Source organism: Chrysochloris asiatica, unplaced genomic scaffold, assembly GCF_000296735.1.
Source record: "Chrysochloris asiatica unplaced genomic scaffold, ChrAsi1.0 scaffold00097, whole genome shotgun sequence".
Classification (NCBI taxonomy): Eukaryota; Metazoa; Chordata; class Mammalia; order Afrosoricida; family Chrysochloridae; genus Chrysochloris; species Chrysochloris asiatica.
Window position 1 is genome coordinate 8,556,830 of NW_006408615.1, and position 26,685 is coordinate 8,583,514.

The 26,685-nt window shown below is 50.0% G+C and overlaps 1 protein-coding gene across 1 annotated transcript in view; it reads left to right on the plus strand.

Annotated features, from left to right (window-relative positions):
- SCUBE1 (signal peptide, CUB domain, EGF-like 1) overlaps window positions 1–26,685 on the plus strand; it is a 151,387-nt gene that overhangs the window by 74,030 nt on the left and 50,672 nt on the right. The window contains exon 5 of the mRNA XM_006866906.1: window positions 2,131–2,265. Coding sequence (XP_006866968.1) covers window positions 2,131–2,265 — 135 coding nt within the window. The remainder of the gene's footprint in view (window positions 1–2,130; window positions 2,266–26,685) is intronic.

The window sequence follows — 26,685 nt, forward strand, 5'->3', positions numbered from 1 at the left end:
TAAACATCTTTCTGATATTCTCTGCTTTCAGCCAAGATCCATTGAACATCAGCAATGATATCCCTTGTTCCACGGCCTCTTCTGAATCTGGCTTGAACCTCTGGAAGGTCTCTGTCAATGTATGATTGTAGCCGTTTCTGTATTACCTTCAGCAAAACTTTACTCACATGAGATATCAAAGAGATTGTCCTATAATTTCCGCATTCTATTGGGTCACCTCTCTTTTGAATGGGCACAAATATGGATCTCTTCCAATCAATCGGCCAGATACTTGTCTTCCAAAATTCTTGGCAGAGATGAATGAGTGCCTCCTGTGCTGCCTCACTTTCTTGAAAGATTTCAGTTTTTATTCCATCAATTCCTGGTGCCTTGTTCTTTGCCAATTCCTTCAATGCACTGTGGACTTCCTCTCTGAGTGTCATTGGCTCTTGATCATCTGCTACCTCTAGAAATAGTTGAACATTAACCATTTCCTTTTGGTACAGTGACTCTGTGTATTCCTTCCATCTTCTCTTGATGTGTTCTACATCACTCAATAATTTGCCCAGAGAGTCTTTCATTAACAAAAGTCGAGGCCTGAATTTTTTCTTCAGTTCCCCCAGTTTGAGAAATGCTGAGTGTGTTCTTCCTTTTTGGTTTTCTGATTCCAGATCTTTGCACATTTTATTGTAATATTTGGCTTTATCTTCTCGAGGTGATCTTTGAAATTTTCTGTTCAGCTCTTGGACCTCCTCCATTTCTTCCATTTGCTTTAATATCTCTATGCTGGAGAGCAAGTTTCAGTGTCTCTTCTGACATCCATTTTGACCTTTTCCTTCTTTCTTGTCTTCTTAATGACTTTTTGGTCTCTTCATGTATGATGTTCTTGATGTCATCCCACAACTCTTCTGGTCTGCCGTCTTTAGTGTTTAATGTATCAGATCTGTTCTTCAGATGACCTGTAAATTCAGGTGGGATAAATTCAAGGTCATGTTTTGGCTCTCATGGATTTGTTTTCATTTTCTTCAGCTTCAGTTTGAATTTCCATATCAGTAATTGATGGTCTGTGAGCTTCAATAGGACTCAGCTAACCAGTTTCAGAACTAAGACCTCTCCAGGCTCAATGCTGTTCACTCAGCCTGACTCTGGACCTTTTAACATCTTTTTGGTCCCAGTTGTAAATTGTCTTTGTTAGAACTGCATAAAAGGCTAAGACCAAAATGTGTGTGGGGGGGTGGGGGGTGGGGGGGAGGCCCAGGGATCAGCTAGAAACAGCCAATAGCTCATATTGCTTTTGTGGTTTTATATATTTGCCTATTAAAATGACAATAGAGACATGGAACATTAGGGTTTGAGAAAACCTCCTTTCTTGAAACAAACTGACAGTGTGTGTGGAAGGGGAGGGTTACGACTTCAGTCAATGAAACCAGCTGCTCTGGTCAAGACCAGACCCCATAAAGCCTTCTGCCAGCCAGGTGCCCCAGTGCCAGCAGCTTCTGGTCGGTCGGTGAGTGTGGCCCTGGTCTGGCTGTTTCTCGCAGAGGGCTGTCTGACCGCTCGCAGCAACAAAAGCCAGGGCCTTCGAAACCCTCCATTTGCAGACAGAGTCCTCCAGCCTCCCTTCAGCTCTATAATCCGGTGCTGTTGGGTGAGTCTATGGTATGGCTGGTTGGCAGGTGCCGAGGGGAGGGATGGAGAGGGACACAGGGCAGAGCCCAGGCCTGAGGGTCAGAGTCTACCTCTGCCACCTGGACAAGGGACTTGGCCTCTCTGCACCTCAGTTTCCTCATCTATAAAATGGGCTAACACCTGCACCTGACCTGAGGATTAAAGGAGTCTGTTCAGGTGAGATGCTTACAACAGTGCTGATTCTGTAGGAAGCACTCGGTCAGGGTCAGCTAGCACTACTGCCAGTGTGACCACTACTTCTGGGGAGTGTTCCCAGGGTTAATGTCCAGAGCCCCTCTGTGGAGTACCCCCTAAGAGTACCACCAGGAACACCTCCAGGGAAGAGAACCTCTGGAGGGTACCACCAGGAGCACCTGTGAGGGATACCGCTGGGAGTCTCTCTGGGGGGTACCACTGGGGGTGACTGTAGCCTCTCCCAGCTCCAGCTGTGACCTCTCTCCCCCTCCCTCGCTCCCCTCACAGATGTGGACGAATGTCAGGCCAACAACGGTGGCTGCCAGCAGATCTGCGTCAACGCCATGGGCAGCTACGAGTGTCAGTGCCACAGCGGCTTCTTCCTCAGTGACAACCAGCACACCTGCATCCACCGTTCCAATGGTGAGTGCAGCCCGGGCTGACCCCCTGCAATCTCAGGGCCACGGCCGGCTCCCTCCACCCCGTAGCAGGAAGACCACTGTGCAGCGCCACCACCTGGGGACCAGGTGGGACCACACATGGCAGATGTGCCCAGAAAAGCTGTTTTCCTTCCTGGGTGGAGCTTGCTCTGCCTAGGGAGAAGGGGGTCCCATTCCCCATCATCTGCTTCCCCAAAGGGGGCTCCAGGCCAGATCAGTATTTAGTCTCCTCAAACCTGGCTCACCAGCCAGCAGAGGCCCTGGTGCTTGGGAACCTGCTGCTGCCTAGAGTCTGGGTAGGTGTCGAGAGGTGCTGGCCAGCCTTGGTGTCAGGGCAGTGGAGGTCAGAATCCTCCATCTGGGCCCAGGACACACATACAGACTCTTGGAGGGGCTCACAGGCAGGAGGAACGGCATTTGCGAGGGCACAGAAGCGCATGTGCTGAGATCATGGTGCAGTCAGGTATGTGGAGTTGGGTCTTGGTGTTGCAGCAGTGTGGTTGTGGGTGCAGAGGACGGAGCTTGCTATCCTGGGCTGTGGCATTCTGGGTAGTCAGGAAGTAGATAGAACGAAGAAGATCAGGGCAGCCCCTTCCATGAGCTGTGTCTCCAGTTCAGCAGGCCAGTCCATTGTGTGGACCCAGCTCTGCCTGCCGCTCCCTGATGGGAGCTCTGGGTGGCCCCACCAGCCAGCCTCTGCTGCCTCATCTGCTAAAGGGCAGAGTGGTAATTGTCAGGAATTTGGAGGATGGAATGTGTCAGAGACCTGGCTGGAAGGTGTGATTGTCGGGGCAGGGCTGGGATAAGTTCATCTCAAAGCGGTTTCTGAGAAAGAAAAAGGGGAAACATTCCAAATGCACAGACTGCAGGTAATAAAGCCACAGGGCAGTATTGGATTCATGCGCACGTCCTGTTTGCTTAGGCAGTTTCCCCCAGAGCAGGTTTGGCTCCACACCCCAGCTTTGCAGTACCCCAGAGGGACAAGAAAGGGGACCTGCTGTCCAGTTCTTGGCCACTGCCTCCAAGTGGCTGTGGGGCAGTCCGAGCTCAGCATGCACCCTGTAAATGCCCCAACCATGGCACAGTGGGGCCAAGGCACCTAAGACAGGCAGGCAACATCAACGAGGAGGTGAGCCACTTCTGGCTTGATACATAGGACAGAGCTGGAGTGAGCATTTGAAGAGGAAGGGGGTCCCACTTTCATCAGGAGGGAGCGTTAAAGGCGCTGCGTGGCAGAAGCTGTGGCCTTCCTCAGTGGTGGCTGCCGCGCGCTCTTTCTGTCTGTGGTGTTTGCTCTGTGCCGCGGGGGGTTCAGCTTTCCACAGTGGGTCCCTGGGCGTCAGTTTGACCTGAAGCATTTGTTGTACCGCGGATGTCATGCACCTCGGTGTCCGCAGGGTACAAGATGATGATGTGGAGAGTGACGGCAGTGACCTCTGTTGCTTGTCAGACACCCACCCTGAGCCAAACTCGCTTCCTCCTCACAGCAGCACTCTGTGTGTAGACGGTGTGTGTAGTGACCACTGTTGTGAGGAACACGTCGACCCATGTACAAGAGAACAAAGCGCTGTTCAGTCCTGCGGTCATCACTGTGTTTGAGCGAATTGTTGAAGCTGCTGTGTTGGTCCATCTCGTTGAGGATCTCCCTGTTTCCCACTAACACCCCTACTTTAGTCAGCATAATACCCTTCTCCAGGGACGGGTCACTCCTGCTCACATGTCCGAAGTGCATGAGACAAACTCACCACCCTGGCTCCTATGGAGTGCCCTGTGGTAGTGAGGAAATGGAAGGACAGTCAGGTGAGGTGAACCACCCAGGCTCACACAGCAGGGCTGAGGAGGGCAAGGTTTGCACCTGGGGCACAGCAGCTGTGGGCCTGGCTTCTCAGAGCTGAGAAGGTTTGTAGAGAGAGGGATGGGGTGATACAGTGGCTGGGGTTGAAGGCCTCTGTGAGGGAGCCACATGTGAGCTGAAACAGCAGTGAGAGGAGCTAGGAGGTGTCCAGTGGGGGACAGGTGTGTGCAAAGGTCCCAAGGTAGTGATGGCCCAGGCACAAATGAAAAGAAGAATGGGAGACTGTTTGAGGACTTCCGGCAAGATGGCGGACTGGGCAGACACACTACACAGACCCTCTACAGCAAAGACTTGAAAGACCAAATGAAATGTATGTGACTGATGGAACCCTACACTTGAAAGGATGGAGAAGTGGATTGAATAGCTAGTAGGAGAAGAAGCTGAACTAAAGTAGCGAGAGAGGAGACGGACAGATGCACTGTGGTTGGACCTGACTCCAGCACAGCCATCTTGAAGGTTTGTTTGTATGCGGCGGTGGATCAGGACAGCAGCCTGGTAACACAATCGTACTCTGACGGTTGGCAACAAAAACGTTATTAAATTCTGTTTTCTTGCTTTTGCTTGCCGACTTTCTCCCTGCTTGTTTCTATATCACTTTCTTTTCTGCTATTGTTTTTGTTTTTCCTTTTCTTGTCCCACTTGACAAGAGACAGCAACTGTACCCACATGGCCCATCCAGGCTCCTGTAGGCCAATCTACTTGACAAGGACCACTGTAAACTCCTGCCCACACATTCATCAATAGACAGCAACCAGTACCAGCCAAATGCACCCTCAACTTCACTAGAGGAAAAGCAAGCAGAGAACTGTACACATACTCCCATTCTCTATCACACCCACCACAAGACAGGTAGTGAGAGAGTAAGAACATACCAACATGTGATCATGTTAAGTACAAATACAACAGAACCACAGTATCTTGGAGAAAACAGACTATTTTGGTTCACACAAAGAAACAAGAAAGATTGGCTCAGATGAATGACCAAGTTACAGAGCTGAAAAACCTATCGGGGATGGCATTGGAGCTACCTGTTAAGGACTCCAAAAGCATGGCATTTTGTTACCTTCAGCAGATTGAGAGAAAGATCAAGAAAGCTGAAGAGAAAATCAAGGAAAACATGGGCAAAACTTAGAAGAATTCAGGGAAACACTACAAGAATAAACTGACAAATTAAGAAGAAGTCATACAACAGCAAATAGAAATCCAAAAGATTAATGCTAAAATATCAGAAGTAGATAATATACTGAAAGGGCAAAGAAGTAGAAGTAAATCAATGGAAGGCTGAATTAGTGAATTTGACGACAAATCTCTCAATACTAATTTTCTAGAAGAAAAATCAGGAAAAAACAACAACAACAAAAATCTGAAGAAAGTCAAAGAATTACATAGAACAGCATCAAGAGGAACAACTTTTATGTGATCAGAATTCCAGAACAGGGAAGGGAGGGAACAGCAAAAAAAAAAAAAAAAACTACAGAGAAAAATGTTAAATAGTTGTTGGAAGAAAACTTCCTTAATACCATTAAAAAAAAAAAAAAAAAGAAAAAGAAACATTCAAGAATCGGAATGAATCCCAAACAGAGTAGACCCCAAAAGAAAACCACCAAGACATATCATAATCAAACTTTCTAAAGACAATGAAAGAGGAAAAAAAAAAAAAGGAAAAGTTACCAACAAAGTAGAAGCAATCATTCTAAAGCTCTGATTTCTCAGCAGAAACCATGCAAGCAAGAAGACAATGGGACAACATATATAAACTCTGAAAGAAAAAAAATGCCAACCAAGAATCTTATACCCAGCAAAATTGTCTCTCAAATATGATGGTGAAATTTGGACATTTCCAGATAAGCAGAAATGAAAGGAATTTGTAAAAAAAAAAGACACACCTTACAAAAGGACTCAACAACAGAAGAACAGTAGACAACAACTTGAGATCAATGTACATGAAGACAAAACACCTACAGGTCAACTTAATTATAGAAATATATCCATAGTAAAACAAACTTTGTTGTTGTTGTTAAGTGCCATCGAGTCGGTTCTGACTCATAGCAACCCTGTGTAAGATTTCCAAGCAGCAGCTGATGGGTTTGAACTGCTGACCTTGTCGTTCAATGTCCAGTGGTGATTCTACAGCACCACACCAGGAGTCCAAAGCAAACCTGTTGTTGTTAGATGCCGAGTCGGTACCGACTCACAGCAACCTGATACACAGCAGAACGAAACACTGCCTGATCCTGAGCCAACCTCACTACTGCTGCTTGAGTCCGTTGACGCTGCCTCTTGGCCAGTCCATCAGACTGAACATAGGGAATTAGAGTACCAGTGTGTAATTACAACTACAAAATAAAAGGAGGGAACTTTTTAAAAAGTTACAGAGCTTCCAAATGGAGAGGATGTCAAGTAGATTTTAAACTTGGGAAGAAATTAATACATGTGCTAGTTGTGTGATGGGAAGGCGATATGCAATTGAGTCGACATGCAAGCTATACAGGTATGGGAGGGAGAGTAGGACTACACCCACACATAATATATATATGTTTGGTTTGGCAAAGGATATTTACACATTGGTTTGTACCTTTGTTACAAATGTGTCTACAAACGTGCTGGATTATCAAGGGACAAAGTTATGAAAACTTTTTAAAAATAGCCAAATACTTTGAGTGTACGCTTTACTGGGTCTGGGGGCTCAGGTCCATGGTGTCAGGGGACACCAAGGTCAATTGGCATGACATAGTCCACAAAGACAATGGTCTACATCCTACTTTGGTGGGTAGTGGCTGGGGTCTTAAAAAGTAATGAGCAACTGTCTAAGGTGCAGCTATTGGGCTCTCCCTGTCTGGAGGGGAGAAAAGTGATAAAAATTGAAGATACTTGGAAACAATGAATCTAGTCAGACCATGTGACCATCAGTCTCCACAGTCTGAGACCAGAAGAGCTAGATGGTGCCCAACTACCACTACCAACTGCTCTGAAAGTGATCGCATTAGATGCTCCAGGATCAAGTGGGAGAAAATGTGGAACAAACATCAGAACCCTAGGAGACCAGGCTTACTGGTCAGAGAGAGACTGATGGAGCCACCAGACAATGGCCCTTCAGGTTGAAATTTAGGGCTTAGTTTTCAGCCAACCGATAGACAGGTCTGTATGGGGAATGCTAATCTTAGTGAGGTACACACACCTTCTAATAACCAACTGCTATCAGTCAAAAGGGCAACATTTGCCCAAGGACCAAGTTCAGAAGGGGTGGAAGCAGGAACCACAGGGAGGAAGTGGGATGAGTGATGTCACACTGTGAGGACTGCAGTCAGTGAGGGAAACAAAATGGGTGTGAGCTGTTAAATGGAAAACTGATCTGCTCTCTAAGCCTTGACCCAATTTACAATGAAAAGCTATCTAGTTTTGTAAAAAGAGAGACTGAAAATAAAAGCAAGAATGGCATGGCGGCCTTCACTGAGGGGAGGAGCCCCAGACGCTGCCTGGTGGAGTCAGGGTCTCATCCCATTCAAAGGGGGCTGCCTGCGAGGCAGGATAAGCAGATTGGGGAAGGTGGCCTGTAGGGGCAAACAGAGAGCTTCTGGGGAACCCAGACCCTTCCAGGACGGAGCACTCACTGACTCATGCCGGTGGGGACCATGAAGACTCATGCCCCTCCCCAGTAACCCTAAGTGGCCAGACACTTTCCTCTAGTGGTTAGGAGTCAGGCTGCTAACGGTGTGGTCGGCAGTTTGAAACTACCATCAGTTCTGCGACAGAAAGATGAGGCTTTCTGCTCCCGTAAAGATTTACAGCCTTAGAAACCCTGTGCAGGGTCACTATGAATCGGAACTGACTCCATGGCACACCACCACAGATAGGATGGGGGTGGAGGGGTGTCCCAACTTTATACTGCATTAACCAGCATTTTGTGGCACTGTGGGTTAATGCGCCAGACTGCAAAGCCGTTTGAACTGCAAGGTCGGCAGTTCAAGCTCACTAGCTGCTCCTCAGAAACCCTATACAGGGTCGCTATGGGTCGGAACCGACTTGACAACACTTCACAACAACAACAACCAGCATTTTGGTTAAAGAGATCCCGTCTTTCTGTAGGATTGGCTATTCTGTGGAATTGCCTGCTTTTCAAATCTGATCAGTGAAACCCATATAAACACACCATGTAACCCAGATAATAACCCAGTCCCCTCAAGTCAATTCCGACCCGTGATGACCCCAGAGGGCAAGCCGAGCTGCCTGGAGGGTCTCTTAGCCTACAAATCTCTATGGAAGCTGCCTACCTCATCTTTCTCACACGGAGCAGCTGGTAGGTTTGAACCACCAACCTTTCCATTAGCCAATCAACACTTAAGTCACTGTACCACCCAGTCAACAGCTCCCCGCCGTGGAAGGAGAAGCAGCAGTATTTCCTGAGTCTCTGAGGGGCAGGCCTCGTGCTTCTCTTCAGAAACACTCCGTGGGGCCCGTGCAGGGAGCCAGGGAGGCGCCTGGGACCAGTTCAGCTGGTGACTCGGGCACACTGCCCACCTCAGAGCTTGGCTCCTGTTTGAATAGTTACCTGCCATTAGCGTGTAACAACTCTGAGTCCCCGTGGCAAAGCACGGAGGCCTTGGGCCTTCCAGATGGGACCTAAGTGGCTCTGCTCCCTGGGGCTCTCAGGAAGGCTGATGGATCCAGAGCCATTTGGCAGATTGGGTTCTTTGGTCACCTGACTCTCCCAACTGCCTGTCCAGCTCTGTGGAGCCGGGCTCTGCACTGCCTGGAAGCATGCAGACGGGTTTTGATGAGATGGGGCCAGATGTGTGAGAGAGTCTGCCAGGCCTCAGAGACAGCTTCCCGAGCGAGCCCACTTCTTAGAGGGCAGTGCAGGCCAGGCAAGGCCCCTGGGTCGTGCTGGGGCTGGGGCTGAGAGGACTGGGTTCTCGTGTCTGCCCTCCAGCTCACCATGTGGTCAGTCTGTAAAAGAGGATCAGCAGTCCCTCCCTGGCAAGTGAAGGCCCATGAAGGGGAAAGGCTTAGATGCGGTTACGTGCAGTGCTGGCTAGCAGGGCTGTGACGGATGTGACAAGTGTGGTCAGGACTGGAGCTCAGCTTGTGGACGCTGTCACAGTGCCAGGGGAGCGGAGCTGCAGAGAGACACGAAGCTGTTGAGCTCTGTGGCCATCTCTCCCCTCCCCGGGCCCCGAGGCACATAGACCTCCCTGCTCATTCTCTGGCCCTGAACCTCACAGTTCCAGGATGGCCCTCCTGTCCCCCACCCCAGCCACCACTGCGCCTTGTCCTGCAAGTCAGGGAGGGATTCTCCAGTCTGGGAGCAGACAGGCCTCCCTTGAGCTCCGTTCCTCTCCCAAGTTGCTGCCATTTGATTTTACATATGTCGTGTTTATGTTCCGGGAAAGCGTTGCTTCGGAATGAACGTTTCCCTTTTCCCCCAACAAAGTGTTCTAACCTCAGATCTGGCCAGAGCTGGTCTACAGGGCAGGAATGTTTTGGTATTCGTTCAGTTGTGTGCAAGCGCTTCTGCCAGTCTCTGGGGTCCATTGTGCAAGTGTCGCATCATCTCTCTCATGATGGAGACCCGAGGAGTTCCTGTGCAATCCTGGACTGCGAGAATAGCTCTGGACGGAAGTAACGGGGCTCCCAGGGACTTCCTCATCTGAAGAGTGGGGGTGTCAACTGCTCTTACACACATTGGGGTGCCACGGGCGCGAGGTGTCCAGCAGGAATGTGCTGGAACCTCTCCAGATGCTGCCGGGCTCTGGCCTCAGGCAGGGGCAGAAGTTAGGAAAATCAGACAGAGCTGCACAGCTGGTGGGTGACACCGTGGGCCCCAGAGCCAGCGAGAGGGAGCAGGTCATGGAGGGCGTTCCAGACAGGGCCTGGCCAGCATGCATGGCAAGTGGGGAAACATCACCAAGCCTGCGGCTGGACTCTGTAGCATCTGTTTGGGGGTGGGAGAATGAGAGACTGGGGACCGCTGGGGTTCTAAGCTTGCCTTCAGCTTAGAGCAGGACTGTGAGGATAGATAACCATGAGTTCAGGACCAGCATCTGCTTGTTCCTCCAGCAGCAGGCTTGCCAGGAGGGAAGGGAACCGATGTCTAAGCCCCTCGCCCCCACCCTGGGCCTGATACTTTCTATAGATGGTCTTCAACACCCCAAGTCCACTGACTGCCTGCCCCTGCCTGCCAGCCAGCCTGCTGCTGTTTGCTGCTGGACCCCCTCTGCAGGCCAGCCTAGCCCTTGCTCCTCACAGGGACCCTGAGAGCAAAGGTCTCAGATGACTCGGAGTCCCAGAGCCTTTCTAGACTGTAGGAGAGCCTGTGACCAGGTCCAGCACTGGTGTGAGTGACAGGACAGGGAGCCTATGCTTAGCCAAGTTTGGCCTTAGTGTGAAAGTGACCAGGTCTTGTTAGTTATTGGTGATGGTGGCGGAGTTGATCAGTTGTTATTGTTAAGTGCCATTCAGTTGATTTTGACCCACAGCGACCCTGTATAGAGTTTCCGAGGAGCAATTGGTAAACTTGAACCTCCGACCTTGCAATTTAAACAGCTTCGCAGTCCAGCACATTAACCCACAGTGCCACACCAAGGTTCCATTAGGGTATACAATGCACATTAAAGGAAGACACACACACCCCACCCCACTCCGCCGCTTTGTGCTGGGTGGGAGATACAGGCATCCCAGCAGCCCTCTCCCAGGGTCTCAGGTTTACACTTCAGACAGCGCTGTTACCTGCATCACGTAGGTGAAGAATATTTCAGTGGTGGGTGGTTCTGGACAAGGTGGGCCTGTTCTGCACATCATCAGGAGTCCCAGGGCAGGGCAGTCTGGGGGCCAGCTCTGGCAGTCAGCTCCTCGGTTGTATGCAAATAGGAACCTCGGCCAGGTCAGTCCAGCCAGAGCTGGCGTGGTATCTAGGGACACCCAGAAATCAGGGCTCAGGAAGGGCTTTCTAATCCCCCTGCATGTATCCGGGGGCTTCAGTCTGCCCGCCAGCCTTACTGTACGTTCGTACTGTGACCACGTGGCCAGCCTAGGCAAGGCGCTTCCCCACAGGGGCTGAGTGGTGGGCTTGGAGAGAGAGTCTCCCAAGTGGACTGGCCCTAAGGCCCTGCACCTCACAGCCCCTCGGTCAACTACAGTGCCGAGGGAGGCTGAGCCCACACCCAGCCTAAGGGCTTCCTGGAAAGGGTGGTTTTCAGCCTCGTTTAGGCCCTCCAACCTCACTTTTCCAGGCTCTTCCTTTAGTGATGGTTCTTCATTTTCTTGGGGTGAAATGTAACCTAACATTCGCCATTGTCATCAATTTGAAGGGTCCCGTTCAGTGGCATTAGTCTCAGTCACAGTTGCTGCTTCCCTCACCACCACTTCCGAAACTTTTCATCACCCCAAACAGAAATGCAGTGACACACACACAAACACACACAGGGAACCACTCATCTCTCTTGTCTCTCTGCCGATTCCCCACAGCTCCAGGAAGCAGGCAGATCTTAATAGTCTTCATCCTTTTGTATCTGATTCCTTTCACTCAGCAGAAAATCTTCAAGGTGCATCCTTGTCAACAGTTGTATCAGACATTCAGTTCTTTCTGTGGCTAAGGGATATCCCATTGTACATTTAAACCACATTTGTGTATCCATTCATCTGTTGATAGACACTTGATTCCTTCTACTTTTGGCTATGGTAAATAATGTTGCCATGAAAGGTGGTATGCAGGACCCGTTTGAGTCTCTGCTTTCTAGGCTTTTAGGTATATAGCAATGAGTGGGATTGCTGCTCTGGTAGCATAGCGGTTATGAGTCGAGCTGCTAACCTCAAGGTCAGCAGTTCAAAACTATCCAGTTCCATGAAAGAAAGATGAGGCTTTCTGCTCCTGTAAAGATTTACATCCTCGGAAACCCTACGCAGGCAGAGTTGCTATGAGTCCAAGCTGACTCAATAGCATTTAACAACAACAACAAACCCTCTGGTAGTGTAGTGGTTATGAGTCGGGCTGCTCATGTCAAGGTCGGCAGTTCGAAACTACCAGCTGCTCTGCAGGAGAAAGATGAGGCTTTCTGCTCTTGTAAATATTTACAGCCTCGGAAACCCTGTACAGGGTCGCTATGAGTCGGAACCGACTCCACGGCCCATAACCACCAGCAGCAAACCCTCTAGACAATTGTACTCTATCCTGCAAGGTCACTGCACTAGGAGTTGGAGTCGACTTAATGGCAGTGGGTAGTAGGAGTGGAGTGGCGTCTTACCGTGGTTCTGATTTTGATTTCTCCCATGACTGATGATATTAGCTTTCCACGTGCTTATTGATCATTCGTATGTCTTCATTGGAGAAATGCTCATTCAGGTGTGCTTGCCCGTTGTTCAGCTGGGTTGTTTAGCTTTTTATTGTTGAGTTATGGATGTTCTTTGTATAGTCTGACTATTAACCCCTTACCTATTTTCTCTCTATCTGTGGTTGTCTATGCATTTTCTTAATGAAGCCCTTTGAGGGACAATTTTTTTCTTTTTTTTAAGTTTGATGACATCCAGTTTCTTTCTTTCTTCTTATCTTTTGTCGTTTTTCATACTGAGAGTCCATTGTCAGAAACAAAATTCTGAGCTTTAGGTGACCCTATGTTTTGTTTTTTTTCTGAGTTCTTACATTTAGGGCACTGATCCATTCTGAGATGATTTTGTATATGGCAGTGAGGTAGGGATTCGGCTTCATTCTTCTGCATGTGGAGATCCAGTTGTCCATCATCATTTGTTGAAAACACTATTCTTTCCCCATTGAATGGACTCAGCACCCTTTTCAAACATCAAAGGCCATAGATGCATGGGCCAGGCTTGTCCTCAGTTCTTCTCATGGCCCCCTTAAAATGTGTTCACTTGCCTTATGGCCATGCAGGCTGGCTGGACATTCCCTCCCTGAAAAAGGGTGTCCTTGTAGGCCCATGTCCACTCTTCTGCGGGTGACAGGGACACAGCCCCATGCATATTTAACACGCAGGGGGTCACATTTGATGCTCACACCTGCTGCATCCAGAAGGGAAGCCCAAGACATTCATTCATGATCAGAAGGCAATCTCTGCCTAGTGCGTGGGCAGACCATAATCTCTCCCAGCCACCCTAGCCTCATCCTGGCTCAGGGTCCCATACATGTGCGTAGCTGTCAGGGCCTCCCATTTGCTCTGGGGGATGTGATTTCCACATCATAGGATGGGGGCCAGGCCCTGAACTGAGGGAGACCAGCACCGCTGTTGTGGGACCATCCCAACCTCTCCATCACTGTGGGGGTTTGCGCAGCATGGAGGGGGATTTTCGGTTGAAATGCGAGGAGAACCCATGAGTCATGTTAAGCACCCCTGCACTTTACCCAGCCTCAGCAGTGGCCCTCCAGGCCAGCACTCCAGAGCAGACTTGGTGGGGTCGCAGGTTCTCCTCCCCACTCTCTGCTGCAGACCCAGGCAGCCAGGAGAATAAACAGCTCTCACATTTAGTGAAAGATTTATGGTGCTACTAGAAAAGGCCTGTTCTGGCCCTGTGCGGTCCGGAATGGCCCTCAAGATGGGGACAATAAATCCAGCCCATTATTTTTTATGAGCCTCCCACCCCATAAACAACTCCCGGCTGGGGAGCCCCGCCTCGCGTCCTTCTCCTGGCCTGGCCTCCAGCCAGCCCCACCAGACAGCCCTCACCCTGCACCGGTGCACCCCCATTGTTTCCTTCCCGACCTTCTTGATGGGCATTTCCCACAGAGCTGACAGTGCAGGGTAGAGGACACTAAGCCAAGAGGGGCGCTCCTGACCCTGACCCCCTTCTCATCCACAAGTCCTGGAGCCTGTCCCGTCTTTCAGTAACTTACACTATAGCCTAGCTGTGAGGATGAAGATAGGATGTCAACGTAACCCCTCACTGGGCCCAGCAAAACCGCTAGCTGTCGTTTGGCACCACCGTGTGCCGAGCAATGTGCTCAGGTCTCGACACAAGTAATTGAATCGTGTGGGACTCCTGGTGTGGTGCTATGGGGTCAGCACTGCATTTTGAACCACAGGATCGACAGTTCAAACCCACCAGCTGCTCCTTGGAAACCCTATACAGGGTTGCTACGAGTCACAACTGACTCAACAAACAACCACCTCCTGTAGCTACAGCTCTCCCATTTCACAGGTGAGAAAACTCAGACTGAGAAGGGAAGAGGTTTGTCCACAGTGAGTAAGTAGCAGAGCCAGGATTCGAACCCACTACTTCCTAAGATCAAAAATTGAACTGATATGTGAAGGGGCTGGAGCAGGGATCTTTGTGGTCACTGCTTCCTGCCCTTAGCCCTGGCCAAGCTGTCATTCTGTCCCTGTTAGGACAGCCACTGCATTTATCCTAACAGACCCTGTGGCCAAACTGTGCCTCACTCAGAACCCCCCCCCTTAACCCCTAGCACCCATAGAATCAGGCTGCTCCCCTTGGCTGTCCCAGAGGCTCCATCTCTGACTCTTGTGCTCAGGTGACAATCACAACCTTGTCACAGGGCAGACAGCAGCCTCCTCCCAGCCCCTGTATTCTGCTCACTGCTCCCTCAGTCTGGAAGGCCTCCTGACCCGACCCGGCCACATCTCCTCTCTGCAGCCTGCCCCCGCCCCCGACTCCCCCAGCCCCATCGAGATGCCTTGTCCAGGCTCCTGCTCAGATCCTCCTCGGTGGCTCTTATGTCTGCAGGCAGGCCATTCTTCCTCCAGATAGGAACCTTCTCAGGGGTGGCCAGGACCCACGCAACCCTGTGTCCAGGATGAAGCTGGGCAGAAATGGGCAGTCAGTGAATGCTGGGTGGGTACCATTCAGCTGAGGTGAATCCAAACACACAGGACCCTTCCTTGGGTGACAGCTGGCAGAGGTTGAAGGATGTGTTCGAAGCCCCCTAGCAGGTGGGTGGCAGAAATAGGACTCTGCCAGAGCCCATGCCCCATCTTCAATTCAGATAGGTGCGTGCAGGACAGGGCCCCACCTATGAAGAACAGTGAGGCACAGGATTTCCGCTCTGAAGCCTGAGGAGGTACCTGTTAGCAGCGTGGTCCCAGCACCAAGGCCGTGGGTCACTGGGGTCCAGAGCTACTTGGCCTCTGAGGTTCTCACTGCTGCCTTGAGCCTCACTCCTAAGGGCCTGGCCGGTGGCTCCCTGCCAAGGTGGGCCAGGTGGGTGATGATCACCAGCCTGGTGGACACATGACTCTTTATGTTTCTGAAGTGTTGTGTCTGCCCCTTCTCAGACCCCGGCTGTGGCTCCCCCTTGGCATCAGCCCTCCCCTCCTGGGACGTCTTCAGCACCTTCCCCATCTCTCCAGACCCCATGGCCAACAGCTTCCTGGACAGGATCCAAAGCTGTCCAAATCCAAGCACATGATCTCCCATCTCCCCCAAAACCTGAGCTCCCGGCATGCCTCCCAGCAGGGAGCAAAGCCAGACTTAGGCGTCCCCCGTGACCCACATGATGGTTCCCTGTGTCCCTTCTCAGCCATGTCCTCCAACTGCCTTCTTCTCAAGTTCTACTCAACTGCCTTCTTCCCCCCAAGACCTGTGTCTGCTAACCTGGGTACCTACCTCACCACACACACACACACACACACACACACACACTCACACACACTCCAGCCAAGAGTGCTCTCTCCAAAGCCCATCAATCCTGTCTCTCCTGTGCCAGAGATCTCTGCCATAATTCCCCTGCTCTCACCCCTGTGACCCTCCCAGGACCCAGAACTGGGCTCAGGGCAGGGCGCCGAGTTGACCTCTGCTGTATGAGGTTGGTCTCACTGGCTCTCTCGTCCCAACCCTTTTCTACAAGCAAGTCTCTGACTGCAGTGCAGGGGGCGCCCCTGCCCACTCCCGGGCTCCAACCCAAACCCCGGGCCCATGAAGGAGCTGCTACCTAGAATTCACCCCGTCCATCTGGTCTCTTGTCACAAAGGAGAGACAGACTTGTTCCCACTTAACAAGCAGGCCAGGCCCTGGGGTCTGCAGGAGCTGGGCTGAAGATAAGCAGACTGTCCCCCAGGGCTTCCTGCAGGGTCTTTGTGGCGGGAGGTTGCAGACTTCCCATAAACAACAAATCCTTTCTTTATATAAATGTGTCCCATGCAACATTTGGACCATTAAGGGAGTCCTAAGACAGCCCGTGCTGTCACTCACATTGGAATGGGCGCCCTTGATTTTTATTTGCTGCTCTTGCAGTCCTGTGGAGAGCAGGCTGTCCAGCCTCTGGGGCCTGTTGTTGTTAGGTGCAGTCAAGTCAATTCCAACTCTCAGTGACCTGTGCACAACAGAACGACACACTGCCTGGTCCTGCACCATCCTCTCAATTGGTGTTGTTGTTGTTGTTGTTAAGTGCCATCGAGTCGGTTCCGACTGACCCATAGCGACCCAGTACAGGGTTTCCAAGGGGTGTAAATCTTTACAGGAGTAGAAAGCCTCATCTTTCTCCCGCGGAGCAGCTGGTAGTTTCGAACCGCTGACCTTAAGGTTCGCAGCCCGATTCGTAACCACTAAGCTACCAGAGCTCGCATGAGCAAATTGTTGCCACCGCTGTGCCCATCCATCTCGTTGGGGGTCTCCCTCTTCTTCACTGACCCTCTACCAAGCATGATGTCCTTCTCCAGCGACTGGTCCCTCCTGACAGTATGTCCAAAGTATGAGAGATAAAGTCTCACCATGCTGGCTTCCAAGGAGCACTCTGGCTGCACTTCTTCCAACACAGAGCTGTGGGTTCTTTTGGCAGCCCATGGCGCTTTGAGTATTCTCCTCCTCCAACACCATAACTCAGAGGCATCGATTCTTCTATGGGTTTCCTTATTCACTGTCCAGGTTTCACATGCATATGTTGTTGTTGTTGTTAGTTGTCATTGTGTCGCTTCCAACTCATAGCGATCTCATGCATAGGAGGCAATTGAAAATACCTCAAACTGATATCTTTGCTCTTAAATGGTTTAAGGAGTTCTTGTGCAGCAGATTTGCCTGATACATTATGTCGTTTGATTTCTTGACTGTTCCTCCCATGAGTGTTGATAGTGGATCCAAGGAAAATGAAATCTTTGACGAATTCAGTGTTTTCTCAGTTTATCATGCCATTTATTGGTCCAGTGGTGAGGATTTTTGTTTTCTTTACATTGAGCTGCAACTCATACCAAAGGCTGTAATCTTTGATCTTCATCAATAATTATTTTGAATCATCTTTGCTTCCAGTAAGCAAGGACCTGAGGGCAGTGGAAACTCAGATGGTAGAAGACGCAACCAGATCTCTGTGGTCTGAGCCACCAGTTCTGTGGGAACCAGAAAAGAAGGCTTTTACCAAGTGACCCTGAGTCCACATGGAGGCTTTGGCTTGATTGTGGTGACACCTAGTGACCAGCCTGAGAATTGTCAGGGGCGGTCAGGAAGAAGGTGAAGTGGTCTCTGGGCAGGAGCCGAGGGGAGCCAGCTCTGCAGGGACGTCCACTGTGAAACCAAGGACAGGGGTTCTGGAGGTTCCAGGGCAGGCTTTTACTAAACACTCTACTATCAGGGGTGGGGGTGTGCTTTGAACTGGAGCTCATCACCTCTTTACTGCTTGTTAACAGACTTGTCAAAGATGGTCTTGGCCTCCCACTTCTCAGATGAGGAGACTGAGCAGGTTGGTCTCACTGACCCCATGCACGCTGTCACTCTGCACATGTTCACTCCCCTACTCCTGTAGGCACCGACCCCACTTCACTGAGGACAGCTTGTGATCAAGGCAGAAGGAGCAGTGGGGAGTGAGGAGGGGCTGAGCAGAGGAACCATGGACACAGCGAGGGGACAGCAGTCCTGTGGGGAAGGGAGGTGCAGTGAGTGCTGTGGGTCCCAGTGCCCTCACTGGGTCCTGGCATTCAGAGGTGATGGGAAATTCACAGCCTGCCTGGCCAGGACCTGGGAGAGGATGAGCACAGTTCGCATTTCTGGAGGAAGGAAGTTCGTCTTGTTGATGCTCAGCCTCTCTCTGAAGAGACTATGGAGGCATGAAAAACTGCCTCAGTATGCTGCCTGGGGTGGTCCAGGTTCATAGTCAGCTGGGGGTCCAGTGGGGGGGCATGTAGCCCGGCTGGCTGGTGCCCTAGAGGATTGAATTTGGGGGCACATGAAAGCCCAGTCCTCCCAATAGTGAGAGAATCAGAGCTCAGCACAGAAGCAAAAGCAGATGACCATATCAGCACATGTCCAAAAACAAGATAAAGTATCTGAGACAAATGACCTAGAAGTAGACCTGGATTCCATTCTGGAAGGAGGGCAGGCCTTGGAAATGCCTGAGATGGAATTCAGAATAATGATCATAAAATGTTTCAAAACACTTTACAATGGAGTTGAGAAACATAAGGAAGAAGCCAGGAAAGTGCAACAGGAACAATCAAATAAGATAGATACAGCATTGGAAACAATTCAAAACCTACAGAAAGAGGTCCAAGCAATCAATAACAAAATAACAGAAATAGAGAACACTCTGAAAGGGCAGAGGAGTAGAATAGATGAGATGGAAAGTAGAATCAGTGAGCTGGAAGACAAATCTCTGACTATCACTAAGATAGAAGAACAAACACAAAAAAGGATAAAAAATTCTGAAGATGGCCTAAGATTCATGTTGGACAACATGAAAAAGAATAACTTAAGAATTATTGGCATTCCAGAACAAGAAGAAGCCCACATGTCCACAGAGGAAATAGTTGAAGAACTGCTGGAAGGAAATTTCTCTTAACAAGTGCATCCCTGTACCAAATGCCCGGAGAGGCCAAGCCCAGGTCCCTGGCCAGTGCAGGTGGAGTGCTCACTCAGGGCATGGCCTTAGGCCCGTCCAGCGGGGAGACCAGACAGTCTTCATTAGTGTGCCACGTGCTGTGGTAGAGAGCGCAGGAAGGAGCCTTGGAGCCCAGGAAGGCAGACTTCCTGAAAGATGTTGCCATTCAAAGGAGGAGGGAGGTGTGTGTCCCCAGAGGTACCGAGGTGAGGAGCAGTGTCCACAACTAGGGCCACAGCGGCACAGCCATCCCCAAGACTGTGAGGACCTTTAAGGCACATTGAGAACTTAAACCTGACCCTATGGTACTGGGTGGGGCGAGGGTCCCCTTGCAGGTTTCCTGCAGCAAGAAGACAGTCAGAGTTAAACTCTAGAAGGTTCCTGTGAAGCAGGTCTTCACGTCCGACAGACCAGGCTACACCTGTCCTGGATCACTCTGTGAGGTGGGGGCAAAGCTGCTGACCTCACTGGCAATCGTATCTCTGTCACGCCTGGGAGGTCAGGGGTGAACAGAATGTGCCCTGTGACCACTAAGAGCGTGGACAGAAAGTTTTAGTAGGATGAAACGTCACCCCCAGAATTGAGCAGGGGAAAGGGGGTCAGAAGTCGGACATCCTGGAGCACATGCAGTTGCTATGGGCTCTTAAGGGATGGATTTTAGAAATGTGGAAGGAGCCAGGGAAGGCAGGGGTCTAGGTCATTCCTCCTCAGCCAACAGTCACCCTTGCCATCAAAGCTGAGAACGTTCTGGAATGAATGAGGCTCGCCCCAGGGCTGTCCTGCTCATCCCTCACCCATGGGCGGCCGTTGGGGTGAGTTGCCAGTGGCCTTCCCCTGCAGTCCTCAGCTTCGGTCATTCTGTGCTGCATCAGCCCCCTTGTCCCCCTCACTCACTAAGCTCTCTGATCCTCCGTGTTCTCGTGTTCTCGTCTGGTAAGCGGTGTCTGCCGTGTACCCACTGGTGAACATGCACAGCTGTGGTGCAAGTCTCTATGTCCCAACCCCTTCCCCCACTCCAGCCGGAGTTGTGTTTGGTTTTCCCTGCAGAGCGGGGACAGCTTGCACCTCCCTTGATGAGGTGGAAGGGGAGGAAAATCCCTTCTCCCCAATCTGATGGGGGGAGGGCTGAGCAAGTTAATTGTTCTTTTCTTCCTGCTCTGCTGTTCCCAGCTTGCTGTCCCTTCCCGTTTATGTAAAGGACATGGTTGTGGGAAATTATGTTAGTGATGAGATTTCCATGGCAACGACCCTTGGAAGGTACACATCCCTGCTTTGTTATCTGGGCCAGGGGCAGGAGGCAGGGACTCCCTCCTCCCTCGCTCGCTCTGAATGCATCCATGAACTTTGCTTTTCAGACAGGCACCCAGTGGTTCTGCCACAGCGCCTCTCGGCACATGATAGCAGAGCATCCCAAACTGCTCAAAGGCCATCAGGGAAAATCAGCCAGGGTGGGAAAGGTCACAGGGCCCAGAGAGGCATGAATGGGGGGCCCAGGAGGGGCTGAAGAGCACTGGAGAGAGGAAGGCATGGCCCAGCCACTGACCCCCAGTCCACATGATGGTATAACTGGAGCCCGAGCATCCCGGTTCTTAAATGTTCCCTCCCCCCAAGTCACCACTCTCCAGTCAGCAACTCTGTCTCTTTCTGGGTGCTGGCCACAACCCCCTCCACGCTCCAGAGGTCCCCTTTATTTGCGATCCCCACATGCTCCTCAGAAGCCCTCTTCACCAGCCCCTCTCTCAGGAGGCCCTGGCTACCCATTTCACACATATGGAAACTGAGGCTCAGAGAAGAGAAAGGGCCGCCAGCATAGTGCTGCAGGGAGATTGAACCCTGACCATGTGGCAGCAATGTGCGTGCGCAGTCTCCTAACAGCCCACCCTGTCCCCCGCCAAGGAGCCACGCAGTCCAAGTTTGCAGAATGTAATTGGATTTGGATTAATCCAATTTGATTAGCTCTGAGCTAGCGGGCAGCCGGGCTGCCTGGCACCAGGGCTCTGAAGTCCAGGATTTCTGGAAACAACTGAAATGATCCCTGAATCCCCTTCCAGGAGGGGGTTCCGCAGGTCTCTGTGCTGGGCAGTCACTCAGGGTCTTCATGCTTGTCAGGACAAGGAGCAGAGGACAGGAGGGGAGAGCCCAGCTAGACCCTCACTCTGCAGCCTCGGGAGCCTGCTCTGGGCCTGGCCCCTGCTCCTGAGGAGCTGACAGGTGGACATGTGTGGACACAGTGTCTCCGGAACTGGCCTGGGGGAGTTGGGGCAGCCGTAATAGGGGACAGAGCCTCAGATCTATAGCGTCCCTTCCAGGTGGAAGCCCAGGGTTGCTGGAGAACAGACGTGCTTTGCTCTGAGCATCTCATTTGCCTTGGTGAACTTGAGGTTCACCTTTCAGATCTCCCTTTGCCTGTGGCCCTATCCCAGCAGTCCAGGAAGGGTCCAGACTGGCTGTCCCTGCAGTTAGCGCCCTCTGGTGAAAAGGAGAGAGAGCCACTTACTCCGCCAGTGTCTCCTGTGAGAGCCAGTCCAGAGGCCCCTTTCAGTCTCTAAGTCTAAGTCCATAAACCAGAACCTCTGAAGGTGGGGGAGCTCTATCACCTGGGGGAGGGGGTTCCACAGGTTTGACTCTAGTTGATCACAAGCCTTCTCAGAGCCTGTAATGTATGCTGTGAGTTTCCTGCACTGGGTTCCCTTGTCTCACAGAACATGCTACAATTGCATGTTCAGAATTTTCTGTGCCTTTCCCCTTGACCCTAAAGTCAGCCAGTGGGTTTGATGTCACCTTAGATTGAGTAGCCTGTGTATCTCTCCCTCCCTCTCTGTTTATCCACCATTCCTCCTTTCTCCTCTCTCTTCCTTCGTTTCTTCCTTCCTATCACCATTTGCTGAAAGAAAGGAAATAAATGAAAGACAGGAAGAACGAGGTTGGGGAGAACAGGGAAGAGTGGAGAAGGGCCCACGTGGCAGGTGGCAGGGAGCTAGAGTCCTGGACACTTGAAATGCAGAAAAACATAAATTCTCAGACCTCCTCACCGGTCACCTGCAGTTGGCAGGAGCGAGAGTTGCTGAAGCAATGACCCTGACTTCACACGAGGCAGAAAGAAGGAGTGAAGCTGAAATTCAGGTCACACTGTGGGCACTTTAGTGGCCGTGGTCCACTTTTCAGAACCCAGTCTGTGCCACACATCTGAGCCTCACCATCACCCTTGGAGGTAAAGACTGGCATGACTGTTTCACAACTGGGAAAACAGACCAGAGCGAGTGCCCAGGTGCCCTGGAGTTGGGCCCAGCACCAGGACCAGGCCCTCCTTTGGTGGCACTAGCTTTGTTGTTGTTGTTGTTGTGAAGTGCCGTTGAGTCAATTCTGACCCACAGTGACCCTATACAGGGTTTCCAAGGAGCAGCTGGTGAGCTTGAGCCACCGACCTTGCAGTTCAAACAGCTTTGCAGTCTGATACATTAGCCCACAGCCCCACACCAGGATTCCACAGTCTTCCCTGGAGGACTTTAATGTGATGAGTTTGTGGCCAGGTCACCTTGTGGGCCTGGGAGTTGACCTCAATCCTTCTGGGGCTTTCTCACTCATTCACTCAGGAAGCAAGTATCCAGCATCAGCTGTGTGCTCAGGCTGGGGGCAGAACAGTGGACAGGACACAGCCCTGCCTTCAGGGAGCCACAGCCTGTCAGAGGATAGCAGAGGGGTGGACCAGGAGGACATACAGAGCCACACCTGACAGTGTTACAGCAGTTTTAGATTCAAGAGTGTCACAGCAGCTCTTGGTCCCTCAGTTGAAGAACCTGAGGCCACTCAGAGAGGTGAAGCAGAGTTTCAGATTTTATTAAGCCGGCTGGTTCAGAGAAGCTAACTTTTCTCCAGATTCTGAGCACCAAATGCCAGGGGAGTGTAGACTTATATGGGGTCAGAATCGGGGAGGAGATTAGGTTGCGGACCTGTCTAAAGACAGGAGGAAAACCAGAGGATTGGTTCCATTCAGTAACCTGATTAACATTCTAGCTTGTCTCCTGGGCGGAGAGGAGAGCGCATGTTTTTACCTTTTCCTGTTCAATGGCAAGCCCGTAGTTGAGGAGAAAATCCAGTGGTTCTGACAGCCTAGGGCTCAGGGCAGTGTCAACTCCCAATGACATCTGTGCCTGGCGATGGTTATCAGAAGTTGAGATTCTTTGGAAATGGATCATTCAGTGCCCCTCTCTCTGCTCCTTGTGTGGCTGAGCCCCTCACAAGCACGTCCCTGCCTCCAGCACTGCTCTCCTGCGTGAGAGGATGAGTGTGGATGTGGGGTGTAGGGGAGGCACAGGTGTGTAACCTAGGGGCCAGAAATTACGTGGGATTGGTGGCTTGAGACAGGCAGACAGGAGGGGACATTCCAAGAGGAAGGAGAGGCAAAAGATGGGGGTGGGGGACCCTTTTTTATTTTTTTAACTTTTTATCGTGAATTAAGTGAAGGTTTACAGCACAGATCATCCGTTTGAGATTCAACAAATCACACACTTCATTCCATCTCATTGATTTCCGTCTCCTCAATGTAGCATCACCTACCTACCCTACTTCCTCCGTGTTTCCTGTTTCCATTTCTCCTTCTTTTCCAACCATTTTTCATTTTGTCCTTGCGTAAATGCTGCCCTTTTGATCCTGAATGGTTGACCACTCAGTGGCGCACAAGCCTCATGGGTGCTCTTGTCCCTGTATAGCTATCTATTGCTTGGCTAAAAATTGAGCCGCAAGGTAAGGTCAGGTCCAGAGCTGAAGGGTTGCCAAGGACCACAGGCCTGGAATAACCTCCAGTCGCTCTGTGACCAGTAAGCCTGGTTTGTTTTTTTTTATGATCTTGAGTTTTGTTCCACATTTTCTCCCACTCTGTCCAGGACCTTCTCGTCCTGGTGTGGCGCTGCAGGATAATGCTCTGGACTGCAAGGTCCGTTTGAACCACAAGGTCGGCCGTTCATACCCAGCAGCTGCTCCTCAGAAACCCTATACAGGGTCGCTATGAGTCAGAACTGACTCAAAGGCACTTAACAACAACAACATCCAGGACCTCCTAATGTGATCCCTTTCAGAGCACTTGCTCATGGTAGCCGGGCACCATCTAGTTCTTTTGATCTCAGAGTCATGGAGACTGATGTTCACTTGGTCCATTAGTCCAAGTTGGATTAATTATTTCAAAGCGTCTTCAATGTCCATCACTCTTCTTTACTCCAGACCGGGAGAGACCGATAGTTAGACCTTGGATGACCACTCATGAGCTTTTAACATCCCAGCTGTTACTCACCAAAGGATGTGGAATATTGTCTTTATGGACTTGATGCCAACTGACCACAGGGTAGAGATGAGAACATTTGGGGGAGTGATTAACAGATGCTCTGGGAATGCTGTCCCTGCATCTGCTCGGAGGGGGTGGAAGTAAGGAAGAAAGTTGAACATCAATTCCTGTGTGTTCTATGAGCATGGAGTAGGGGTGTCCCTGGACTCTGAGCTCACCAGTGACAGTAGCATTCACTATCCTCAGGGAAGAAATGCTGGTGCCTCAATGGTAGAAACCTCACTTTCCACACGGGAGACCTGGACTCAGTTCCTACCCATTGTACCTCAGACTCAGCCACCACTCATCTGATGAGAGATGGAGTGTGGCCAATGGTTCCAGAGAGTTCTTCTCCTGAAAGCCTCAAGAGAGTTCTTCAACCCGACCAGAGCATCAGCCTCCAGATGTCAGAGCCTCCACAGATGTCAGAGCTTCAGTTACTGTCATGCCTGGGACTTCATCAATGCTGCCCCACCTAATCTGTAATAGTTTCTCATACTGTGGTGGCTTTGTGTATGGCTGTGATGCCGGAAATTATGCCATTGGTATTTTTTAATCCCAGCAGGGTCATCCATGGTGGACAGGGTTCAGCAGAGCTTCCAGACTAAGACAGACTAGGCAGAAGGAGAGGTGGACCACTTATCAATGGTTAGCCACTGAAAACCTTATGAACAGCAGTAGAACACTGTTAGATATAGCGCTGGAAGATGAGAACATTCTGAATATAACCAGAATGTTATTAGATTTACTGCTGGAAGATGAGCCCCTCAGGTTGGAAAACAGTCAAAATACGACTAAGGAAGAGCTGCCTCCTCAAAGTAGAGTGGCTTGTGATGACGCAAATGGAGTAAAGCTTTCAGGACTTCCATGGTCTGAAGGGGCACAACTGAAAATGAGGAGACATCCATTAATAATTAGAACATGAAACGTAAGAAGTATGAATCTAGAAAATCAGAAGTCATCAAAATTAAATGCAATACAAAAACATTAATATCCTATGTATTAGTGAGCTGAGGAAGGATCAATCATTGGGAAATATAGCCTTGATGATGGAATTTTGAAAGCCCAATGACTTCTTCATTACAAATATGTCTTTTAAACAACATAAAAGATGACTATGCACATGAACCTCACCAGATGGAATACACAGAAACCAAATTGACTGCGTCTGTGGAAAGACACAATGGAAAAACTCCATGTCATCAGCCAAAACAAAGCCAGAGGCAGAATGTGAAACAGTCACAGTTCAGGCTGAAGGTGAAGAAAATTAAAACAAATCTACGAGAGCCAAAATATGGCCTTGAATATATCCCACCTGAATTTAGAGATCATCTCGAGAACTGATAAGATGAATTAGACATGAATGACTGAAGACCAGAAGAGTTGTGGGATGACATCAAGAACATCATACAGGAAGAAAGGAAAAGGTCACTAAAAAGACAAGAGGAAAAAGACAAAAATGGATGTCAGAATGTACTCTGAAGCTTGCTCTCCAGTGTAGAGATGCTAAAGCACATGGAAGAAATGAGGAGGTGAAAGAGCTGAATAGAAAATTGCAAAGGGTAGCTTGAGAATACATAGTGAAATATTGTAATGAAATGGGCAAAGATATGGAGTTAGAAAACCAAAAGGGAAGAACACACTCAGCATTTCTCAAGCTGAGGGAACTAAAGAAAAAATTCAAGGCTTGATTTAAAATATTGAATGATGCAGAAAGCATCAAAAGAAGATGGAAGGACTATACAGAGTTACTGTACCAAAGAGAAATGGTTGATGTTCACCCATTTCAAGAGGTAGCATATGATCAAGTGCTAATGATCCTGAAGGAAGAAGTCCAAGGTGTACTGAAGTCACTGGCAAAGAACAAGACTTCAGGAATTGATGGGATAAAAACTGAAATCTTTCAACAAACGGTTGTGGCACTGGAGGCACTCATTTGTGGATGCCAAGAATTTGGGAAGACAAATACCTGGCCAACTGATTGGAAAAGATTCAAACTTGTGCCCATTCCAAAGAGAGGTGACCCAATGGAATGCAGAAATCACCAGACACTATCACTAATATGCAAGTAAAATTTTGTCAATGATACTATAAAACAGCTGCAAGCACATTTTGACAGAGAACTTCCAGAGGTTCAGGCCATATTCAGAAGAGGACGTAGAACAAGGGGTATTAGTGATGTCAGATGAATCATGACTGAAAGTAGAGAGTACCAGATAGATGTTTGCCTGTGCTTTATTGACTACACAAAGGCTTTCCATTGGATCCTGACAAGCTATGGACAACATTGTGGAGAATGAGTATTCTGGAACATTAATTGTGCTCATGAGGAATCTGTAGATAGACCAAGAGGCAGATGTTTGAACAGAACAAGGGGACACTGAATGGTTTGAAATTAGGAAAGGTGTGCGACAGGGTTGGATTCTTTCACCATACTTAGTCTGTATTGTGAGCAATTTTTTTTTTTTTT